Raw genomic sequence first — 24,036 nt, forward strand, 5'->3', positions numbered from 1 at the left:
TCCTTATTAAATTTTGTGATCCTAGGCCCAAGCGTTCTCAAGTTATCGTCTGGAAATGGTTTAACTGTTCTGGGTCACTGTGACCTTGAACTTCAACCTACTGATCTCAAAATCAATAGGGGTCATCTGCTGTTATGACCAACCTCCCTATCAACTTTAATGATCCTAGGCCCAAACGTTCTTGAGTTATCATCCGGAAACGGATTGGTCTACATACAGACAGACCGACCAACCAACCGATCAACATCTGCAAAACAAAATACCCCTCCTTCTTTGGGGGGGGGGGGGGGGGGGGGGGGGGCCATAAAAACCAAAACCACAGTATCTTCAATATAAAATGTCAATAACAAAAAACAACAATAGGTATTAGATGCTAATAGCCATAGATTTATTTGTACAATATTTTGCTTTTTATCAGGAACAAAAACGTGATGCATAATTTCCATGAAAAAAAGGTAATATTAAAATTACCTACCTGTGTTTTATAGGTATAACAACATGTCACCTTTGGACTAAACAAATAGCGTCCCACAGGTATAGCTTTACGTAAGCAAGTTATCAAATAAGTCTATGAAAAATCTAACATAAAGGACTTTGTTACAAAATTTCTTATATACAAATCCCAATTTGGAAACTGACTACTTACAAAGATTAACAGGTACACCTTGATAAATTTATTGGCTGACTATAAACTCTATAAAGGTTATAAAGTATAAAAAAGTTTTACAGCAAAACTAGGAAAAGAAATGTCAAATAAGCTCGCCGTTTAGGCATGCAGTCACCATATATTTAAACTTTTAATATTTGTGTATGTTATCAAGTACTGCCTTGCACATATATATTACATTACTTCTGGAGTTTGTGAAAATAAAGGTGGAAAGTTTACTGAATTATTTGAACAAATCTTTAGATGACATTTAAGAGCTGATTTTCACTAAAACATGACCCTTTTATCACAGCTAAAGGAAGGTGTTCACCAATGGTATATAGAGAAATCATTCACATATCAGTGGTAACTTGTAATAATCATATTTGAGTACTGTCAATGCAAAAATACATAGGTATGGCATCAGAGTAGTGGCGAGCTCAACTGTAATGGTGATTGCACAAAAAATACTCTTAAAGCAAGCAAAAATCTATGGAAACAGGATGATCAATGTTCGCACAATCTCCTTGGGACTACAAAGGATACGAAACTGTATGAGTAGCTAAGCTGTGAGTGAAAATGTATACAGACTACAACCAAACAAACAAGAGCTGTCCGTAAGACAGCCAAGCTCGACTATTAGAAATATTGTCACAGAAGCAGGAAATTATTACCCAAAATGTTAAATATCAAAAGAGTTTTAAGTTCGAAAGGGGACATATTTTGACTAAAATGCATATCAGAGTTATGGGACTTGATGCTATCAACTAGTTTTATAACCCCGAAGACACATGTTAAGTTTCAATTCAAGATCTGCATTAGTTTTGGGATAGTAACTTGCATGTAAAACTTTAACCAGAATTTTCTAAGTCCAAAAGGGGGCATAATTTGCTCCAAATACATGTTAAGAGTTATGGAACTTGAAACAGAGAGGTTGGTAATTGACCTAGAAAAAGAATAAATACGTTTCAAAGCTATATCCCTTTTGGTAATAGCTGTATGTACTGGCACGCAAAACTTTAACCAGGATTTCTAAGTCCAAAAGGGGGCATAATTTGCCCAAAATACATGTCAGAGTTATGGGACTTGATTCTATCAACTAGTTTTATAACCCCGGAGACACATGTGAAGTTTCAATTTAATATCTGTAGTAGTTTTGGAGATAGTAACTTGCATGTAAAACTTTAACCAGGATTTTCTAAAGCCAAAAGGGGGCATAATTTGCCCAAAATACATGTCAGAGTTATGGGACTTGACCCAGTGAGGTAGGTAATTGATGTAGAAAAAGAAAAAATAATATTCAAATCTATATGCCTTTTAGTAACAGCTGTATGTACTTGCACGCAAAACTTTAACCAGAATTTTCTAAGTCCAAAAGGGGGCATAATTTGGCCAAAATACATGTCAGAGTTATGAGACTTGACCCAGTGAGGTAGGTAATTGATCTAGAAAAAGAAAAAATAAGTTTCAAATCTATATGCCTTTTAGTAATAGCTGTATGTACTTGCACGCAAAATTTTAACCAGAATTTTCTAAGTCCAAAAGGGGGCATAATTTGGCCAAAATAAAGGTCAGAGTTATGGGACTTGGTGCTATCAACTAGTTTTATAACCCCGAAGACACATGTGAAGTTTCAATTCAATATCTGCATTAGTTTTGGAGATAGTAACTTGAATGTAAAACTTTAACCAGAATTTTCTAAGTCCAAAAGGGGGCATAATTTGCTCAAAATACATGTTAGAGTTATGGAACTTGACCCAGTGAGGTTGGTAATTGACCTAGAAAAAGAATAAATAAGTTTCAAAGCTATATGCCTTTACATGATAGCTGTATGTACTTGCATGCAAAAACTTAACCAAGGTGTGACGCCGACGCCGACGCCAGGGTTAGTAGAATAGCTAGACTATTCTTCGAATAGTCGAGCTAACAAAAATCTGAATAGCCAGTCCCTAATCTGTAGTAGTAATAAACTTTTCTGTAAAAACATTTCAAAAACTAATGACCTGTAGAGGAGTAACCTATGTACCTATCTGGGTTCATATTCCTAAATCACTCATCAAAACTGCTGATACCAGTCTAAAACTGCTCCCTCACAGATTCATAAAAAAATGAGGTAAGAATCTAGAATACACAAACTGGTAGCACAAATGTTGTTTTGCATTTTAGTAAATCCGGAAAAAAATTATGAGAAGTATCTTGAAAACTATCCAAAAATCACGAAAAGCCAGTATAAAAATTCTGCTGAAGCTGTTTATAACTTGAACACACTGCCATCTGCAAGCATATTTGTGGCATTATATATTAATCTAACAAACTTCCTAGAATGTGAACAAATCATTCAAATTACCGGTAACACTTAATTCCTTTGAGATTAATGACTGTGAAAGTAACACCTGCATGTAAAAAGTAAATTGGTTATAAATAGATTATTACTTATCTGAGAAGTATTTCTTTTAAATCAATAGTACATAAGAAAAACCCTATTCCCCATCTACATATGTTTCCCATAAACATAATTAAAATAAGAATGATCAAACAAACATCTTAAATTTGATTGATAGAACAATTACCAGAGTCCGAGACAAATAAAATGAAAGATACAGAAAAAGTAATATTTAAATTATTATTAACAAAACATTAAGATAATCGCAAAAATATGATTGAATCAAATTGTTATTACATTAAATGTTTCAAACTAGAGATTGCATTTTGTAAAAGAACATGTCTACCGAGTGTCTAAAGAGAAAGGTGAATTGATAGGCAGTATCTAGCCATATCACAAAGACATTTTGTGGCATAATTTTTTTTTAAGTAGAAACGAAAATGGCCAAAACTGTATAAGCGACTGTATGCACCCATTACTAATAAAAAAAATATAAAAAAATAAACAAGCACATATGCCCCAGATGATCACCCCTTACAGCAGACTTATTTGCTATTAGAAGTATTTAGTATACTGTCACACTGACTGACAACTCATTCATTTCTTTTTTTTTTACAGGGGAATGCTGAGGTAAATGACCATAGAGATATTTCTACAGTTTGTTTTCTTATTTTCATATAATTTCATAACTTACTAATTAAGATATGGAAGAGTAATTCTAATCTTTTGCCATTAAATAGAATCATCTTTTTGTCAATCATTATCTATTATTTTGTTATGTTACTTATGTTGCATTTCTTTGTCAAGTCAGACGCTCTAAATGAGCCTCAACTTTTCAAAATAAACTTCTAAACTTCTGTAATAATATTACCTCCCTTATTGATCCAATATATATATCTTACTATCATGGTTGTTTATGGAAAAGAAAGACTATAAACAACTACCTCAAAGCTAACCATGATTCTGGGAATCCCTACCAAGTTTGGATGAAAGTTGATTCACAGGAGAGGTCCAGACAAACCTTTGTGACAGACAAACAGATGTGGACAAGACAGTCATATATCTCCCAACATATGGGGAAACATAATTAAATCTTTGTTTAATCAATAACACACTAAATGGTGTATTATAGATACTCTTCAATTTGAAAAACCTTTCTAATACATTATCCATATTAAAACACTGGGCTACATCCAGTATCCTAAATTCTTCAAGTCAACGAAAAAATTATAATTTTTTTGTAATACTTTAATTTAAATGGTCAGGATAGAATCAATCGAAAAAAGAAACAGAGAAAGAAGTTATCCTGAAAAAAGTATATAAAACATATTTCCCAAACTTATAAACCATGCTTATTAAAAGTACTAAAATAGACAACACACAAACTATATTTGTTTTATCTTTTATAACATGTCTTAAATATATGTACTTAGCTATCAAAAGACAATACCGAAATTCATGATAAAAGAGAGATTTCAAAAAGTCTAGCACACACTATAGATATTAAAGACAAAAATATCCTTATCTAAAAATCACAACTGAATCTATTTAGAGAAAAGATTGTAAAATTCACATTTACAGTGTATTTGCTACTACTAATTTATAGTGTAAATGAATTAAACTGGAAACCAAAGCCCAAACATAATATTGTAAGGAAACTGAATTCCTATGTCTGTTTGTTAACAATATGAAATTCAAGAAAATTGGAATCTGCATGTCTTAAAATAACTGTCTAGTGGCTAGCGTTGGTAGAAGTAGTTGTGATGTTATAGCACTATATCACGAAACAAAAATGATATCACAAAAAGCCTTGACATCAAATCAAGGCTCATCACTAAGCAATCATCAAGTATCAGATGTGTCAGTCTTGAAATCCATCACAACTTCTATGTCAAGCAACCTTTAAGTATCAAAACCCTTTCTCAACTTTTATCATGATTAAGTGCAAGCATATGAACTTGTAGATTACAATCGGTCAAGATTCACGTTCATTAGCTAGGCTGTACTCGATTCAAACTATGTCAGGACTCGTTTTCCACCGACGGATGAGTAAATACTCTGAGGTTGTCCTCGACAACGGCCATCAGACGTTTATTGAGCAGCCGTTCTAGATGTTTCGATATGTCGGGGTACGTCTGCAATGGGGCAGTAATTGACTCGAGAGGAATGGTTGCCATGATTCCAGCAAAGTCATGCACAAATTCACACCTGTGAGAACAAAGTGAAGAACATTACCCTTTTAAGTTGTAAATATAAATCAATGAAATGTTCTCTTCATTAAACCTGGTTTGTTCATTTAACTGTTTTGAGTTTCAAGTTACAAAGACATAATTCAGATCATAATGTGACTATCCAGGCTACTGTTGAGATCTACAGTAAATGGGAATGAACTGACTGTACCATTCATTATATAAGTTACTGCCAAGAGAAACAGTTACTGGGAATGAACTGATACGTACCATTCATTTTAGAGGTTACTGTTGAGATCTACAGTTAATGGGAATAAACTGATTATATACCACTCATTTTATAGGTTACTGTCGAGATCTACAGTTACTGGGAATAAACTGATTATTAGGGATGAGAACGAATATTCGAATATTTGAAAATCGGTCGAATATTCGAATATGAAAATCAAATTCGAATACTCGTAAATTATTGTAATTTTTTTTTTTTCAAAATAAGTATCATTGATTTTGGGCAATATAAGCATGCTTATTCTACAGAATAAAACTGTTTGTTCTATCGTGATTGTAATCGTGTATCAAAAGATGTCCAATTAACAAGAAAATAGCAATGCATAATTGGCAGGGGCCACCGTTACAGATTAACAGTTTGCAACAGGTATAAATGTGTCAGATGCATGTCAAAAGATGTCCAATTAACAAGAAAAATGCAATGCATAATTAGCTGGGGTCATCGTTACGGATTAACAGTTTGCAATAGGCGTAAATGTGAAACCTTTTCATCTTTTGTTCATTTTTATTGGCGCCTGTTTTATGTAACAAGTTTTAGATTTTTTTTTTTCCCAAACAATACCAAACTTGTAGATATTGTCGATCTTTTTACAATATTTTGTACGACATTTCAGACCGTGAGCAGAATCGGTTTTCATCCGCAATAGGCCATATTCGAAATAAATTTTGAAGTAATTTATAACAAGAGGGCCATGATGGCCCTATATCGCTCACCTGTTATCATTGCACTTGAGGACAAGAAGGTCCTCAGAAAAAATATCTAAGTCCAATAGACAGTAACAACAAAGGGAAGAAATTTAACCAAAAAGAAAAAAAAAATTCTTACAAGGTATGATATGTCAAAATACACCTAAAAATTGGAGGTACCATCCATGTTGTACCACAGATAAGTGGTCTCAGTTTTTCCCTACGGCCAATAATAAAAAAGTTACTAAATATAAGCTATTTATAGTAACGTAAAAGGAAAGTAATTAAAAAAAAATTATTGTAAGTGAACAAAAGAAGGATCTGCCAAATAAATCTGTTGACACAATTTCAGATCAGTATCTTCATTTGTTACGTAGATATACCCATTTTAATTTGAAATAAAGGGAGGTAATTTGACATAAAATCAGTCCATAGTTATCTACCCTGATTGGCTCAGTCCAACTGATGACAACAATGAAATTTCAAATAAGTCCTATAAGTACTTACTGATATAAATCCATTTTGATTGCAATCAGGGGAGGTAATCAGATATAAAATAACTCTGAACCTACGCTTGGATCTGATTTGTCATGGAATCCAAGAATTACTGTTGTTGGACAATCCAAGAATTATTGTTGTTGAAGTTATTTTGGAAGTTTGTATCAAATAAAACCATAAATGAAGTCTCTATATGGCTGCAAAAGCCAAAATAGCCAATTTTTGACCTTTAAGGGGCCATAACTCTGAAACCCATGACGAAATCTGGCCAGTTCAAGAAAAGAAACAAGATCTTGTGGTGATACAAGTTATGTGCAAGTTTGGTTAAAATCGAATCATAAACGAAGCTGCTATTGTGCAGACAAGGTCAAAATAGCTAATTTTGGCCCTTTCAGGGGCCATAACTCTGGAACCCATTGTGGGATATGGCCGGTTCAACTAAGGAATCAAGATCTTATGGTGACACAAGTTTTGTGCAAGTCTGATTAAATTCAATTCATAAATGAAGCTGCTATTGTGCAGACAAGGTCAAAATAGCTAATTCTGGCCCTTTCAGGGGGCCATAACTCTGGAACCCATAATGGAATCTGGAATCCATGATGGGATCTGGCCAGTTCAAGAAAGGAACCGAGATCTTATGGTGATACAAGTTGTGTGCAAGTTTGGTTAAAATAAAATCATAAACGAAACCACTATCGTGCAGACATGAAATTGCTGACGCACGGACGGACGGACACAGACGACGGACGAAGGGTGATCACAAAAGCTCACCATGTCACTATGTGACAGGTGAGCTAATAAAATCAAGAAATAACATATGATAGATGTATAAGATCATGTTGAAGGAGGTTAAAGTCTGCCTTACTTGCTTTTTACACGCCGATTCAAAATTTTCACAAGAGCACCGCCTTGCGGGTGCTGACGCTCATCTGACTTTTTTTTGTGTAATAGAAATATTGTCCTACCCATGATTTTCTAAGTCTAAAAAGGGCCATCATTCTTGCAAAAAGCAGGATAGAGTTATGTTTCTTGATGTTCAGTGTCCACTTATGATGGTGAAAAACTGCTGCAAGTTTTAAAGCAATAGCTTTGATAGTTTATGAGAAAAGTTGACTTAAACATAATACTCAACCAAGAAAATGATTTTCTAAGTCCAAAAGGGGCAATAATTATTGCAAAAAGCAGGATGGAGTTATGTTGCTTGCTGTACAGGGTCAGCTTATGATGGTCAACAAGTGTTGCAAGTTTCAAAGCAATAGCTTTGATAGTTTAAGAGAAAAAGTTGACCTAAACATAAAACTTAACCAAGAAATCTGGTATTTTCTAAGTCCAAAAGGGGCCATAAATCTTGCAAAAAGCAGGATGTAGTTAGGTTTCTTGCTGTACAGGGTCAACTTATGATGGTGAACAAGTGTTGCAAGTTTTAAAGCAATAGCTTTGATAGTTTAGAATAAAAGCTGACCTAAACATAAAACTTAAACAAGAAAACTGATTTTCTAAGTCCAAAAGGGGCAATAAATCTTGCAAAAAGCAAGATGGAGTTATGTTTCTTGATGTACAGGGTCTGCTTATGATGGTGAACAAGTATTCCAAGTTTCAAAGCAATAGCTTTGATAGTTTAGGAGAAAAGTTGACCTAAACATAAAACTTAACCAAGAAATCTGATATTTTCTAAGTACAAAAGGGGCCATAAATCTTGCAAAAAGCAAGATGGAGTTATGTTTCTTGCTATACAGGGTCAGCTTATGATGGTGAACAAGTATTCCAAGTTTCAAAGCAATAGCTTTGATAGTTTAGGAGAAAAGCTGACCTAAACATAAAACTTAACCAGGCAATGCCGACAACCGCTCAAGTGATGACAATAACTCATCATTTTTTTCCAAAAAATCAGATGAGCTAAAAATGGCGGCGGTAATACAACAGCGCGACACGTGCTTAAATGGGACGACCTGCAATTTTTAGATAAAGTTGCGACAGTCGATATTATAATTGATTTGATTGGTTTTTTTTGGTATCATTTTGAAGCTAAAACACTGAATTAGTTTAATATGTTCATGATTATCCTGACAGAATCGTGAAATAAAACGCTAGCAACGGCGGGTTTAACTAGGTAGAGTCGGGTTACCTGAAACAAACATTTTTTAGGCCTTATTACGTACGATGATTCACACTTTAAACAAAGGAATACATTGTGTATTGCCAATCACTTAATAAGAATTTAAAGCTTCCATTTAAACAAACCAAATATTCAAATATATTCGAATATGGCAAACCGAATATTCGAATATTGATTTCAGTATTAGTTCCCATCCCTACTGGTTATATACCACTCATTTTATAGGTTACTGTCGAGATCTACAGTTACTGGGAATAAATTGATAAATACCACTAATTTTATAGGCTACTGTCGAGATATACAGATAAATACCACTCTATTTATTTTATTTGTTTGTTTCTTCTGGGTTTAATTTTTCAACAGTATTTCACTTATGTAACAGCAGGCAGTTAACCTAACCTTGTACCAGTACAAACCTGTTCTCCCCAAGTAACTGCCAATTTTCCCCAAGGAATCAGAGGTGAAGGACGAATGATTTCAGACACATTGCCTTTTATCAAGTTGTCACTGAGAACATATGACCCCGCAATACGTAGATCTGCCCTCTCCCTATTGAGCTAAGTGGGCGGGCTACCACTCATTTTACTGGTTACTGCCAAGATCTACAGTTACTGGGAATAAATTGATACATACCATTCATCTTGCAGGTTACTTTCAAGATCTACAGGTGAAGTTGTACTGTAAATATGTTCACCTTGATGTAACAATGTACACAACATAGAACTTCCAAACTGAAATTAAAAACAAAAAGTTAATTTTCCAAGGTCCATGTGAAAGGAGGTGTTCTAGCTATGTAACTTACAGAGAACATAATTAGTTTGTAATTATAATCCAGGGTCACAATGGTATACTGAGTTATATTTGCAATGGTTCTATATTTTGTTAATTATTACAAACAAAGTAACATATGAATTAAAGACTCTTATGAATATTAACCCTTACCCTGCTAAATTTCTATTATGAACTTGTCTATCTTTCAGTTTGGACAGTACCCAATAACTTTTAAAAAGGGTGCTTAAATCCAAAAGATACTGACCGAATGGTGAACAATGCAGATCTTGATCAGACTACATGGCTGTGCAGGCTGATCATGATCTGCACTGGTCGCAAGGGCAGGATCAATCAATGGTTTTAAGCAAGCATTATCCCTGTACATCTACTGATTCAGGTATTAAAACAGATTGAATTACATACCTTATTCTGTAATGCCATAGCAATAGGTTTTGTTGTGGAGGGAGATTCTTCATGTTGTATGTCTTCAACAAACATAACAACAGTTGCTAGGTTACACGTCTCTATCACCTTGGCACATGGTAGGAACAGTTCCTCTAATCTCTGGATAAAAGTTAATAGGTAGGAAATAAGTCTGTTTGTCTGGGTTAGCACTATTTTTAAAAGTATTTCAGTTAAACAACTATAGGCAGTTAACCATACCAGCATACCAGTACTAACCTGTTCTCCACAACCAGTACTGACCTGTTCCCCACAAGTAACTGCTATCTTGTAAGCTTTAGAGGTGGAGGATGGAGGATTTCAGACACAATGCCTTTTATCAAATCATCACGTTGAACATGCATCTTACCCAGGGATCAAACTTCTGACACTACAATCCACAGGTCTGTGATTTCCGTATTGAGCTAAGTGGGTATATTAGTTCCTTTCTTTTCAACTCAATTTTACAGCTGCATATGCCAGATCTAAGCTTTATTCTATGTAACCTAGATAAAGGACTTCACACTGTCACTTCCAGTTTATCAAACATGCAGAATTTCCTTAAAGATGATTGGAAGGCAAACTGATGTAATGGTGAGTAGATCAACACTTACCTCATCAGCCTGATCATTCTTCATGAGCTGTTGTAAATTCTTACATACCAGAGACACTATACCCACAGACTGAACCTGTAATATATTAAATATGCTCTTTCTAAACTTTATAAGAATACAACTGAATTTATGGCTATAAAAATATATTTCATATTTTTCAAACTAAATCCAGTATCAAGGTCAAACACTACTCACATCAGTACTGGTACATGCACAAACATTCTAACAGCAGTGTTTTTCAGTATATTCTGTCAGTTATAAGTCAAATGTTCTTTTTTGCTCCCTCTGCCAAACATTAAACATAACTGATAAGTTAAACAGATAGTAATAACTTTAGAAAATAAAATCACTGTCCCTTTCTCCCTCTCCCACCACCCTCCCCCTGAGGATAAGTATTGTTAATTCATCTAAAAAGTGTGAAGTCTGCCTTACTCCTTAAGACAACTGAGGCAAGAGAAATAGTAGTACCTTATCAAGGTAAGGCAGTGCCCTCTTGGTGAGACTGCGACCCTTCCTGACGTTCATGTATTGCATGAAGGCAGCAGAATTACCATCACAGAGTAAATAATGAAACAACAGGTCCACCCTCAGTGACCTCTCTTCTAGAAGTGGTTTTCTGAAATATACATAGATATTCTTTCAAAGAGATGTTCTTTCCTATTTAAAATATAATGAATTGATCACTCCTTTTATAAACTTGATAAAGACTTAGTCTTGTCAAGACTTTGTTTGTCCTTTTTCTTCTCTTAATTGTCCAGTATATTGTCTTTGCAAAATCATGAATTCACAAATTTTAGCTTTGCAAGTTTCCGAGTCAATGGATGAGAAAGATACCAGGTGTGCCTTCTAGCATTATTACGGGCACTTGCACAGAATAATTATGTATCAGTTTTTAATATATATCAAAAACATATTGATGCTACTTAATGACATTAATATCGACTTCCATGGAAATAACTCTACACTTTTTTAATGAAATTATTATTTATGAGAAACAACAAGATTTAAAAAGAAAACATAGGACAACTGATTCATTAAAGAAGGTCAAGAAATGTAATTCTCTTATATTTAGAATGATTCAGTTCAAAAAAATTTTGTCCAAAGAGAATTCTGAATGTTTGTATACACGTCTGTTGTGTTTTGCTTCTTTAACTGCTGTAGTGGATGAAGGCCTTATAAATACCAAGTTTGCATGTCATGCTTATGTTGCCTCCCCTATTTGAAGATTTTGTTACCATTATTATCATCAATTTTCTGTAAGCCAGCTATGATACATGTCTCACTTGATAGAATACTAAACCCAAGTAGAGTTTCAACCAACAGCAGTGAGAGGTACGTGATTCAAAGCCATTGACCTTAAGCACTCGGCAACAAAGGTCACATTTATATTAATATTTTGACATTTACTAGAACAGTGTGTCTGATACTTTATTCAGAAAGAAAGTTTATACCTCATATCCTCTGGAAGAGCAAGAATCTGTTTCTCTAAGGTATCTATATCCAGAAGTAGGTTGTAGCCCTGAAACAAATATTTCACCTTATTATATTTAGTACACTGTGCAAAAAGTATTTCTGACTTTGATCAGGATATGTGCATTACTGATACAGTCGAGACTGTTTTAAGAGACCGACTTTGGGAAGCAGCGAAAAAGGTCACATATGACAGGGAGTCTCTTAAAACAGTCTCACTTAACAGGATGACGCTGGTTTCATATATTTTTCCAATTAGAGTACATGGATGTCGGATACTTATATATTGGCCTCTTTTAAGGTAGGAGTGGAAAATGATTAAATACTATTTCTTTAATTGCATATTGATAAAATATAAATTTCAAATAATTTGCATCATTCGCATGATGTTGATAAAACAAATTTAAGCTCATGATCTGGCAAGAAAATAAAGGGGAGCAGTAAAATATAAATGTTCCATTTGAACTGTTTACACACTGAGGTTTATGATATTTATATTTTAGTGTACTAATTGTTCATTGACATTTATTTGATTATTGACTGCATCTTTAATCTGTGTTTACTTCGTCGTTTCCTGTTAAATACCGCCATATTTTTGTTTCACCAGGAATAAAGTTAATTTATGTACCGACTCCGAATTCTTCAGCGACTTTATACGCTGGTTTTCCATAATCGAGCAATGCAAGTGCCTTAATGCGCTGTTCTAATGTCAAAACAATTCTTTTTTATGTTTTTCATCAGCCATTTTTTTGTAAACAAATAAGTTCTCGTCTCAAACAACTTCACGCGAGATAAAGAACGGTAACTCTATCGCGTAAAAACTTGTGTGGGAGCGTCTCAAAGTCGCTGAAAACGGTCTAAATATCGATTCGGGAGCCCGATTTCACAGTCGCTTGTCGCGTAAGGCAGGGGGTTGCTTAATTCAGACTCTTTTAATAGTAAATTGCATCCGGAGCATAAAATAGGGTCGCATATGACAGGGAGTCGCTAAATTCAGGGGGTCGTTAAGGCAGTCTCGACTGTATGTGAAAACTTACATGAACAAATAGAGATAGTAAACTACAACAGATATGACTGATATGTTGTATGTATTTACCAAAACTGTCAAGAACAAAAGCCACTTTAGTGTTAAAGTGTGTATTCAAAGATGCAACCTTATTCAGCTGACAACTGAGCTGTTATGAACATGTAGTTTTAGAAACCAATGTTTAATACTTGGAAACATTAAAAAGTTGTCAACAAAAACACTTTTAGCCAAGACAGAAGTGCTGTATTTTATCTCCATGACATATACAGGTGTTCAACATAGGCATTTCAGACAGTCAAACTGGTAAAAGAGAATCACCTTTTCAATGTCCATGAATAGTTGGCGAGATTTTCTCAGTTCCTTGCCGACATTGCTGGTAGATTTGCTACTGACCCCTGCCGCAGTCTCTGACACACTCTTGGCTAGAAGATCTATGATCTGGCGTGGATTGTGCACGCTGGACGTTGTTAAACGACCAAGAGATCCTTCAAAATGAGCTGTAATAGAGATTTTAAAGTTAACAATAATCTCTAAAGTTAACAATAAATAGCAAAGAAAATCAAAAATATTTTTGATAAAGTACTTAATGTAAGTTGCATGATGAGTAAGCAAGATTAAAAGCAGTTTTTGTACTGGACCTGTCGTGATACCTTTGAAGCCTAAGAACGACCTTAAAAACAAGAAAATCTACAAAACAGCTCTTTAAATAGACAAAATTTACCAGGTTTATAAGCCCTGTTCTCTGCCCTAGCGAGAGATGGTATCACAAGGTTACGGTCTGCATTTTCTTTGACTTCATCCTTCTCTAACTCTTTGGCCTTCTTTCTCAAGCACCATGACTGAAATAACACATTACAGTTTGTTTCTACATCCTGTTTTGTTTTGGTTCAGTGTAATTTCTTAACAGTATGTCAGTTATGTAACAGTAGGCATTTAACCTAACCAATGTTACTTGATCTTGTGGCAGTAAATGTTCTAGAAGGTACCATACCATGAAAACATCTTTGTTTTGTAGGTCTTTTTTGGGGTTTAGCAACAGTATTTCAGGTATGTAACTGCAAGCTGTTAATCTAATCAGTGTTCCTGTATTCAGAGTAAGTACTAACCTGTTCTGAGCAGGTAACTGCCAACTTCTCCACATGAATCATAGGTGGAGGACTAATGGGTTCAGACAAAATGTCTTTTATCAAAATGTCATGGAGAACATATGCCTCACCTGGGAATCAAACTCACAATCCCAATATCCACTGATTTGCAATCTCCCTACTGAACTAAGCAGGCAGGTACTGATGAAAAGAGCAAGGTAACATTTTTTTTTCCCTATCAGTTTTGGTGAAAGTGTTTTCTCACTTTAAGACACTGAGCTAGTAATTCTTTTTTCTAGAATTGGATATGACAACAAATTACCTCAGTGCATACTGAAACCTTTACAGGAAAGATTAATGAATGATTTTTTTTTTGGCGACAGCTTAATTTGGTGACAGCTTAATCATCAGATCACTATAGAAATTTTCATGTATGCCCAACGCCATGAGAAAACCAACAGAGTGTGTTTGCGACCAGCATGGATCCAGACCAGCCTGCACATCCGCGCAGTCCCGTCAGGATCCATGCTATTAGCTAACGCACTATGTTGGTTTTCTCATGGTGCGGCTCATATGTCATTGACTTACAGCGTAGTAGTAATCATCTTCAAATGGGTTATCTGTTTGTAGTTGTAACAGTTGTATTTTTATGATCCATTCTTTCTCTTTCTGGGTCATCAGTCCTGCATAGGTATCCTCGTCTTTACTGCCACGTTTCCGCTGACCAGAGTGCTCTTGGCGGGACTCATACTTTTGGTTGTATGGATATCGGTGATACCTGTAATCAGTCATCAAACAATCTGTACGTAAAGTTCAAACAGGAAATACTTGCTTGACAAACTTATATATATCTAGAAATGTGTAGTTTGACAACAAAGCTTGCTGCAGAAGACAAAAAGTTTAACAAGAGCACGTTCTGAAAGTTGGGAATATTTTTTAGTGTGGAATGTTTCGTGATGGGGGTGTTGGTAGAGTAACTAGAAATGTGTCCATGGGACACAGATGCCCCCCACTACATGACATTAAAATGACAATTTTTTCCCAGGTCAGGGGCCAAAAATGACAATTTTTCCCAGGTCAGGGGCCAGAACTCCTACAATACTGAATGAATCCGGATGCGAAACCCCAGGTGCACAACTGCACATGCTGACCAACATTCATGTAAACTTTGGTGACTCTAGGTCAAATACTTTTGGAGCTACGCACGACACAACATTAAAATGACCAATTTTTTGCTAAGTCAGGGGCCATAACTCCTACATGACTGGATGAATCCGGACGCAAAACCCCAGATGCACAACTGCACATGCTGACCAACATTCCTGTAAACTTTGGTGACTGTAGGTCAAATACTTTTGGAGCTATGCGCGACACAACATTAAAATGACCATTTTTTTACCAGGTCAGGGGCCATAACTCCTACATGACTGGATGAATCCGGACGCGAAACCCCAGGTGCACAACTACACATGCTGACCAACATGCCTGTAAAGTTTTGTGACTCTAGGTCATATACTTTTGGAGCTAGGCGCGACACAACATTAAAATGACCAATTTTTATAAAGTCACGGGCCATAACTTCTACATGACTGAATGAATCCGGACACGAAACCCCAGGTGCACAACTACACATGCTGACCAACATTCCAGTAAAGTTTTGTGACTCTACGTCATATACTTTCAGAGCTACGCGCGACACAACATTAAAATGACCAATTTTTTCAAAGTCAGGTGCCATAACTTCTACATGACTGAATGAATCCGGACGCGAAACCCCAGGTGCACAACTACACATGCTGACCAACATTCCTGTAAAGTTTTGTGACTCTACGTCAAATACTTTCAGAGCTACGTGCGACACAACATTTTCGGACAGACGGAAAGACAAGAGCAAATCTATATGCCCCCCTCCCCCCCAAAGTGGTGGGGGCATAAAAAACGATACAGAGAAACACAACCATGTGGATGTACAAAACATATCAAAGTAAAACAAGTAAAAATGGGCGTATCAGTATTGTTTACTTTTTTTTTTAAAAATGGCCAAGTACAAAAAGGAACCAAATTTCACCAATTTGAAAATGAAAAAAAGATCCTGATATTTATGTAACTGTTTTCCAACAAAACAGCTGTAACATAAAACCATACCAAATTTACATTTTTCTATAATCAAGAGCCTTTCTGAGGATGTATTATCTGAAATATAAATGATTTATGCAGGATTTTCTTTGATTTATTCATCATATAGAAAATAATTATATTTCATAGACAACTTACCTATGTTCTTTGTTACTGGCTTGCTCATTTCTGGATCTGTCTTCGAACTGGGCTTTCACATGAGAAGATGACCTGTTACAATATGTAATTCATTTTACTAAAAAATAACCCTCTTAACAGTCAGACCAACAACATCTTTTTAGCTAAAAATGCCGTTTTTTTTTTTTACTTTGTGAAATGCAGAGCTGTCACTAATGTATATTACCTTCCATACTGATATGGTACCAGGGGTGTATTTGATATACTAGAAACAGAAACCAGAATGTGACTGGGTCGATCATTAGATTGTTCTCATCATTTACAAACACTGTGACCTTAAACTGGCCATTAACAATTATGCAGTGGCTACTGCACTTTTGATAAATCAATGATAATAGATGCAATAACTTTGTTGAATTTACTGTCCCATGGTACACTTTGGAGGAGTTTCACCAATATTTTAGTCATAGAGCTTTTGAGCTTGATTCTTTTTCAACTATCATCAAGTGATGTTTAGATTTATTCATATTTCCATTCTATAGCTGAAAGAGAAACCAGATTCCAAATTCAAATTCACTTTCCATTAAATTTAATGCACCCAACAATGTTATTACATGGCAGTTAAAAACTTCTGATCTGGATGAATGCCATTAAATAAAGTAGTTGAATTGTACAACACAAGTTATTTTTTCATACATTTAAGTAGTAACTTTGTGTTCTACATAACTTAAAACTTACTGATAGGTATTGCTGTTATTTCTATTACTGTATGCTTCATTAAAACTACCTGGCTGTTGAAATCTGAAACACAATTAAAAACCAGAGATGCTTTTGAGAAAAGCGCATGTCTCCCACAACAGCCCCATTGAAAAATATCTAGTTTCGATGGCTTTGATGAGTGGACCCCATTGAAAAATGTCTAGTTTCTCTCGATGGCTTTGATGAATGGACCCCATTGAAAAATGTCTAGTTTCTCTCGATGGCTTTGATGAATGGACCCCATTGAAAAATGTCTAGTTTCTCTCAATGGCTGTGATGAATGGACCCGATCAGAAATTCAAGGGCCATAATTCAAAAGTGCCTAAGCGGATTTGGCTAGTTATCGAACTTGGCTGAGGTCTTATGGTCAAACACATTTTGTTCAAGTTTGGTGAAGATCGGATGAGAAATGTTCGACTTAAAGAGTGCGGACAAGCTTTGTGACAGACAGACACACACACACACAACACACACACAGACAGACTGGAGTAAATCAATATGTCTCCCACCCCACTCTGGTGGGAGACATAATAATATTATAAACATGACCTGGGGCTTGCATGTTTACATTTCAGCTAATGTTATAAATCGTCAATATAATCTGCAATGCTGGTGCATCTTTGCATTATCTGACAGCAAGCTGTTCTTTTATGGTACATGTACATTGTACTATAATTCATTTGTGGGGATCTCCGTATACTGAAGTTATTAAAATGGCAAGCCTATAAAATCAAACATGTTATGACACTAGGGTGACTAGACTGTCTTATTTTTTGCCAAAATAGTTATACATAGTGTGACATTGTTATTATTTATATTTGTTTCACATTTCCCAATAAACAAAACACTTACTTTGAATTTATTTTTGAAATTCTAAATTCAAGAATACACATTCCAATAAAATAGCCATTTCTGATGAAAACCTGAAATTTTATGCCAACAAATTTAAATGATTCCACAGTAACTTATTTAATTGTGTAACTCTGTAAGCAATAAATTTTTAATAAAAGATTACAATTCATTACCTTTGTTGATGTGAACTTTGGTAAGGCCCCTGTGGACTACCATATATGCCCTGGGGACTATTATAGGGGCTGTTAGATGGCGGTGGCCCCCTCATGGCACGAGGTATACCAATAGGCTGGGATAATCCACGCCCTGGTGTGGCTGCAAGAAATCATTACAAACTTGAAAACTGGTTTAAATACAATTTCTTATTGTACTAAATTTCAATAAATCATCAGCTTTGAAACATGCATGCAGAACTCACCAATCTCTTGCTATGAATCTATCTAACTACAGTAGCAAAAACTCGAGTAAATTTTAAGTAGAACAATGTCAGTCAATATCTATACAATATACTGTGAAATCATTAAAGTTCATGGGCGTACAATTTTATAGCTTTTGAAAGAATTACTTTCTCACAGAGAACTGAATTCATGGATTTCAAATATTTAAGACACAATTGGGAATTTTCTTTGTTCACTGGAATTAAATTCTGTAGACGAACACATCCGTGGAAGTTTTCACAAAGAGTAATGATTTCACAGTTTAAGGGTATAATAATGTTCAATTACTGCCAGTTCTTGGGTGGTTATTAAAAACTAGGTTTACAATATTTTGAAATAAATAGCATTACAATTTCAGGGAAGTAATTTCATTAAATCTACAAACTGGTGTCAAATAACTGTCATAGTATGAAAAGAGGAATAGTTGTACAATGGTTATAAAACAACATGAATGTAACAGTTCAAATACAACAGTAGCAACACAGCTGAAAGTAGAACAGGTGTAACAGTGAACAGTTATACCATGAGCTGTATGCAATGACAGAGTAACAGGATCTTAAGGACATTTATATAACCCACACAGGAAGAGATGACAGTGCAGAGTCTTTCCTACACTTGCACAGCGAATTTAAAGAATGCACAGTTATACTTCTACTGCTGCTGAATGAAGATATATGTCTAAATAATCTTTTGATTTAAGGTCTAATTAGTAAATTACTAATAAGTCTAAACATCCTAAAAAATCAAGAAAATCATTAATAAGAGCTGTACATGTCTTTAATATCCTTAAGATGTTAGAATATTAACAGAATAATTTAACAGTAGTAATTTAAACAAATGCAACATTTATCTCTAGATCTCCATTCACTGTAGATCCTGATCAGTCGAGCAATAATACCGCAGGGAGAAGTCTGCTCGCCTGAAATGTTACGAACATGCCAAGAAAAATTACCATTTTAAACTTGATAGTTAAGCGTGATCAGAAAATTGTGCCACAAACAGACTGGTTACAGAACTGTAAATAAACCGGTATTAAAAATGGCAAACAAAATATAGACTAAGATATGGACCAAACAGATGCTTTGACCTAATGTAGTGTAACATGTTAGTAAAACATAGATAAAGACCAAAAACATGAATAAGCAGGGTATAACATGGTAACAAGCTGTCAAATATAACAGGGATGAGTGTTAGAACAGTACGCAGAAGCATTTGCAAGAACACATGCAATACCTATGTATCTAGGTTGACTGTGTGTGGCATATGGAGTCACGAATCTAAAAGGCACGCCTACCATCTGTGGAGTCTGAGGGCTTACACACAGGGGTGGAGGTGTAGGGGAACGGGGAACTGGTGATCGCCGGGTTAACATGATCACTTGTAAACACAACAGACAAAAATATTCACAAATATGTTTCATGCCAAAACACAAAAATTTCAAGACATCTTTTTTCTAAAACATGCATGCACATTCTATCCACATTAACAACTGGACTGTAATGCAAGTTCTAACACTAGTATTTATACTTTCAATTAATTATACACATAGAGGCAGCACTTGAAATAAAGTACAAACAATATCTATATAAATATATATATATATATATATATATTCAAGACACTGTTATAAATATTTATTGTGTGTTTTATGGGCAAGTGCTATATGTTATATGTTCTGCCATGTTACAGATAATAAAAGGAAAGAAAACTAGAGCTGCTTTTGAGAAAAGCGCATGTCTCCCACAACTGCCTAATCACTTGAAATGTAAAAAGTCCATTCAGTAAGTTTTGGTGACTAAGATTCAAAGTGGTTCGGATGAGTGGTTCAGTAAGTTTTGGTTCAGTGATTCAAAGTAGTTTGAATGAGTGGTTCGGATCAGTATCTCTAGGGCCATAACTCCAAAGTGCCTGGGCTGATTTGGCTAGCTATCGAACTCAGCCAAGTACTTATTGGCAAACACATTTTGTCCAAGTTTGGATGAGAAATGTTCAGACAAGATTTGTTACAGACACACAGACAGGAGTAAATCAATATATCTCCCACACCACTGTGGGGTGGGAGACATAATTCTACATAAATGAATGATAGTAATATATGTCTGATTGAAAAATGAAACAAGAGGACCATGATGGTCCTGAATCGCTCACCTCTTCCCACATGACCCAGTTTTGAGTATGAAGTCGTTTTTTCTATTATTTGACATAGTGACCTAGTTTTTGAGCTCATGTGACCCAGTTTCGAACTTGACCTAGATATTATCAAGATAAAAATTCTGACCAATTTTCATGAAGATCCATTGAAAAATATGGTCTCTAGAGAGGTCACAAGGTTTTTCTATTATTTGACCTATTGACCTAGTTTTCGAAGGTATGTGACCCTGTTTTGAATTTACCTAGATATCATCAAGGTGAACATTCTCACTAATTTTCATAAAGATCTCATGAAAAATATGGCCTCTAGAGAGGTCACAAGCTTTTTCTATTTTTATACCTACTGGCCTAGTTTTTGACCGCACATGACCCAGTTTCGAAACTGACCTAGATATCATCAAGGTGAACATTCAGATCAATTTTCATGAAGATCCATTGAAAATATGGCCTCTACAGAGGTCAAAAGATTTTAATAATTTTAGACCTACTGACCTAGTTTTTGACCACAGTTGACCCAGTTTCAAACTTGACCTAGATATCATCAAGATGAACATTCAGACCAACTTTCATACAGATCCCATGAAAAGTGTGGCCTCCAGAGAGGTCACAAGGTTTTTCTATTATTTGACCTACTGACCTAGTTTTTTATGGCACGTGACCCAGTTTCAAATTTTATCTAGATATCATCAAGATGAACATTCAGACCAACTTTCATACAGATCCCATGAAAAGTGTGGCCTCCAGAGAGGTCACAAGGTTTTTCTATTATTTGACCTACTGACCTAGTTTTTTATGGCACGTGACCCAGTTTCAAATTTTATCTAGATATCATCAAGATGAACATTCAGACCAACTTTCATACAGATCCCATGAAAAGTGTGGCCTCCAGAGAGGTCACAAGGTTTTTCTATTTTTAGACCTACTGACCTAGTTTTTGACCGCACATGACACTGTTTCGAACTTGACCTAGATATCATCAAGATGAACATTCAGACCAATTTTCATACAGATCCCATAAAAAATATGGCCTTTAGAGAGGTCACAAGGTTTTTCTATTATTTGACCTACTGACCTAGTTTTTGATGGCATGTGACCCACTTTCGAACTTGACCTAGATATCATCAAGATGAACATTCAGACCAACTTTCATACAGATCCCATGAAAAATATGGCCTCTAGAGAGGTCACAAGGTTTTTCTATTATTTGACCTACTGACCTAGTTTTTGATAGCATGTGACCCACTTTCGAACTTGACCTAGATATCATCAAGATGAACATTCTGACCAATTTTCATGAAGATCCATTGAAAAATATGGCCTCTAGAGAGGTCACAAGGTTTTTCTATTTTTAGACCTACTGACCTAAATTTTGACCGCACGCAACCCAGTTTCGAACTTGACCTAGATATCATCAAGATGAACATTCAGACCAATTTTCATACAGATCCCATGAAAAATATGGCCTTTAGAGAGGTCACAAAGTTTTTCTATTATTTGACCTACTGACCTAGTTTTTGAAGGCACGTGACCCAGTTTCGAACTTGACCTAGATATCATCAAGGTGAATGTTCTGACCAATTTTCATGAAGATCTTTTGAAATATATGGCCTCTAGAGAGGTCACAAGGTTTTTCTATTTCTAGACCTACTGACCTAGTTTTTGACGGCACGTGACCCAGTTTCGAACTTGACCTAGATATCATCAAGGTGAACATTCTGACCAATTTTCATGAAGATCTTGTGAAATATATGGCCTCTAGAGAGGTCACAAGGTTTTTCTATTTTTAGACCTACTGACCTAGTTTTTGAAGGCACGTGACCCAGTTTCGAACTTGACCTAGATATCATCAAGATGAACATTCTGACCAACTTTCATAAAGATCCCATGAAAAATGTGACCTCTAGAGTGGTCACAAGCAAAAGTTTACGGACGGACGACGGACACCGCGCGATCACATAAGCTCACCTCGTCACTGTGACAGGTGAGCTAAAAAACAACAACAACATAATGTAAGTATAAATCAGCTTTATACCTGGCGACTGTCTATTCCTGTACTGTGGAGTACTGCTCACAGGAGCACCACCTGGTATAGGTGGCACGCGTACTGGTGTTCCTATTGGTGCAGGTGTATTGAATACTGGCGACCTGTGACCATTGGATATACCCTTCATGCCAGGTGGAGGTCCCGGTACCATCTGAGGAGGCTAAAACACCCAGAATTACTTTATTGCACTTTACTGTAGTATACTCAATTCTTTATTATCTATTCAAAATAAGCACTTCTTTAATCAACAGAAAATAGCATGAAAACCAACACTGTATTCAACATAAAAATAAATATTTTAGAGAAAGTATTATTCAAGGGGTCTAATTACTGACGATTTTGCTGTTGCATAAACTACAATGAATCTTTCGTAAATTAATTTTTTAAACTTGAAATCAACTAATACATGTATATGTCCAAAGAAAACAGCTACTTCAGCCAAAACTAAGACATTTTATTTAATTAAACAATTCTACAGCAATTACATTTCTAAAATTTTTGTATTGATTTTGATGAATCGTCAGACTAATTACTCACATGTTGCATGGGAAGTGAGGATGCCATGTTAGGAGGTGGGATGTTGAACTGTGCAGGTGGTATGGGATGACCGTTGGTTAACAATGATGATGTGTGACTGGGCGACTCTCCGCGAAGCTGACGCTCCAACTCTTCTGCAGTCAGCACCTTGGGTTTACGCAGCAGAGAACTCTCAATCTCCTCTAATGTCTGAGCCTTTGGTAGCACCATGGGGGCCGATCTTGAGTGAGGGCCGTGGATGGAAGCAATAGGACCATCCTATTTCAAACAATATGTTGAAAATTGAACAATTAAGATATAATGTGAAATGATAATCATTATTTGGCAATTGTTTTGCATGGATTTAAGGTTGTGAAATCCATCAAATTAAGTCCCAACAAAATAATGCAATTTCATGTCCCCAAATATTGCAGTTGTGGCTGAAACCAGGAAATCTACTGTCTGAAATATAAAGATTTCATGAAATAAAATTTTCCACTATCATTCTTGCAAAAAAATAAAATCAAAATCATTGCAGACATTTTAGAAATTTAAGAAGGTCCTAAGAGTAATTTAAAAGAAAATCTAACAATGACTTTAGTGAGCAAATATTACTATTGATAAGGTACATACAGGTACACTGCCAAGAAATCAGTGAAGAAACAAGAGCTGTCACTAATGGTGACAAATGCCCCAGCAGCGCCTTGACCTTTGACCTGGTGACATTGACCTTTGACCTGGTGACCCCAAAGTCAGTAGAGGTCGTGTACTCAATAAGTACTATCAGCATGTGAAGTTTGAAGGTCCTG

The 24,036-nt window shown here is 35.5% G+C and overlaps 1 protein-coding gene across 5 annotated transcripts in view; it reads right to left on the minus strand.

Annotated features, from left to right (window-relative positions):
• Positions 1–366: 366 nt before the first annotated feature.
• Positions 367–24,036, minus strand: part of LOC123551919 (protein PAT1 homolog 1-like) — a 39,647-nt gene continuing 15,977 nt past the window's right edge. For 2 of the 5 annotated variants that reach the window (XM_045341218.2, XM_045341217.2), the window contains exons 6-20: positions 23,249–23,506; positions 22,700–22,871; positions 19,750–19,893; positions 18,253–18,394; positions 17,207–17,269; positions 16,490–16,561; positions 14,804–14,993; positions 13,852–13,969; positions 13,449–13,627; positions 12,085–12,152; positions 11,102–11,249; positions 10,634–10,708; positions 10,002–10,142; positions 9,441–9,538; positions 367–5,237 (exon numbers count right to left, since the gene is read on the minus strand). In XM_045341218.2, the coding sequence (XP_045197153.2) occupies positions 5,051–5,237; positions 9,441–9,538; positions 10,002–10,142; positions 10,634–10,708; positions 11,102–11,249; positions 12,085–12,152; positions 13,449–13,627; positions 13,852–13,969; positions 14,804–14,993; positions 16,490–16,561; positions 17,207–17,269; positions 18,253–18,394; positions 19,750–19,893; positions 22,700–22,871; positions 23,249–23,506 (2,055 nt within the window). In that variant the 3' untranslated portion in view covers positions 367–5,050. Of the gene's footprint in view, positions 5,238–9,440; positions 9,539–10,001; positions 10,143–10,633; positions 10,709–11,101; positions 11,250–12,084; positions 12,153–13,448; positions 13,628–13,851; positions 13,970–14,803; positions 14,994–16,489; positions 16,562–17,206; positions 17,270–18,252; positions 18,395–19,360; positions 19,436–19,749; positions 19,894–22,699; positions 22,872–23,248; positions 23,507–24,036 lie in introns of all 5 variants that reach the window. The other 3 variants (XM_045341220.2, XM_045341221.2, XM_045341219.2) reach the window with 3 other exon arrangements.

The sequence above is a fragment of the Mercenaria mercenaria genome, chromosome 4 (assembly GCF_021730395.1).
Source record: "Mercenaria mercenaria strain notata chromosome 4, MADL_Memer_1, whole genome shotgun sequence".
Classification (NCBI taxonomy): Eukaryota; Metazoa; Mollusca; class Bivalvia; order Venerida; family Veneridae; genus Mercenaria; species Mercenaria mercenaria.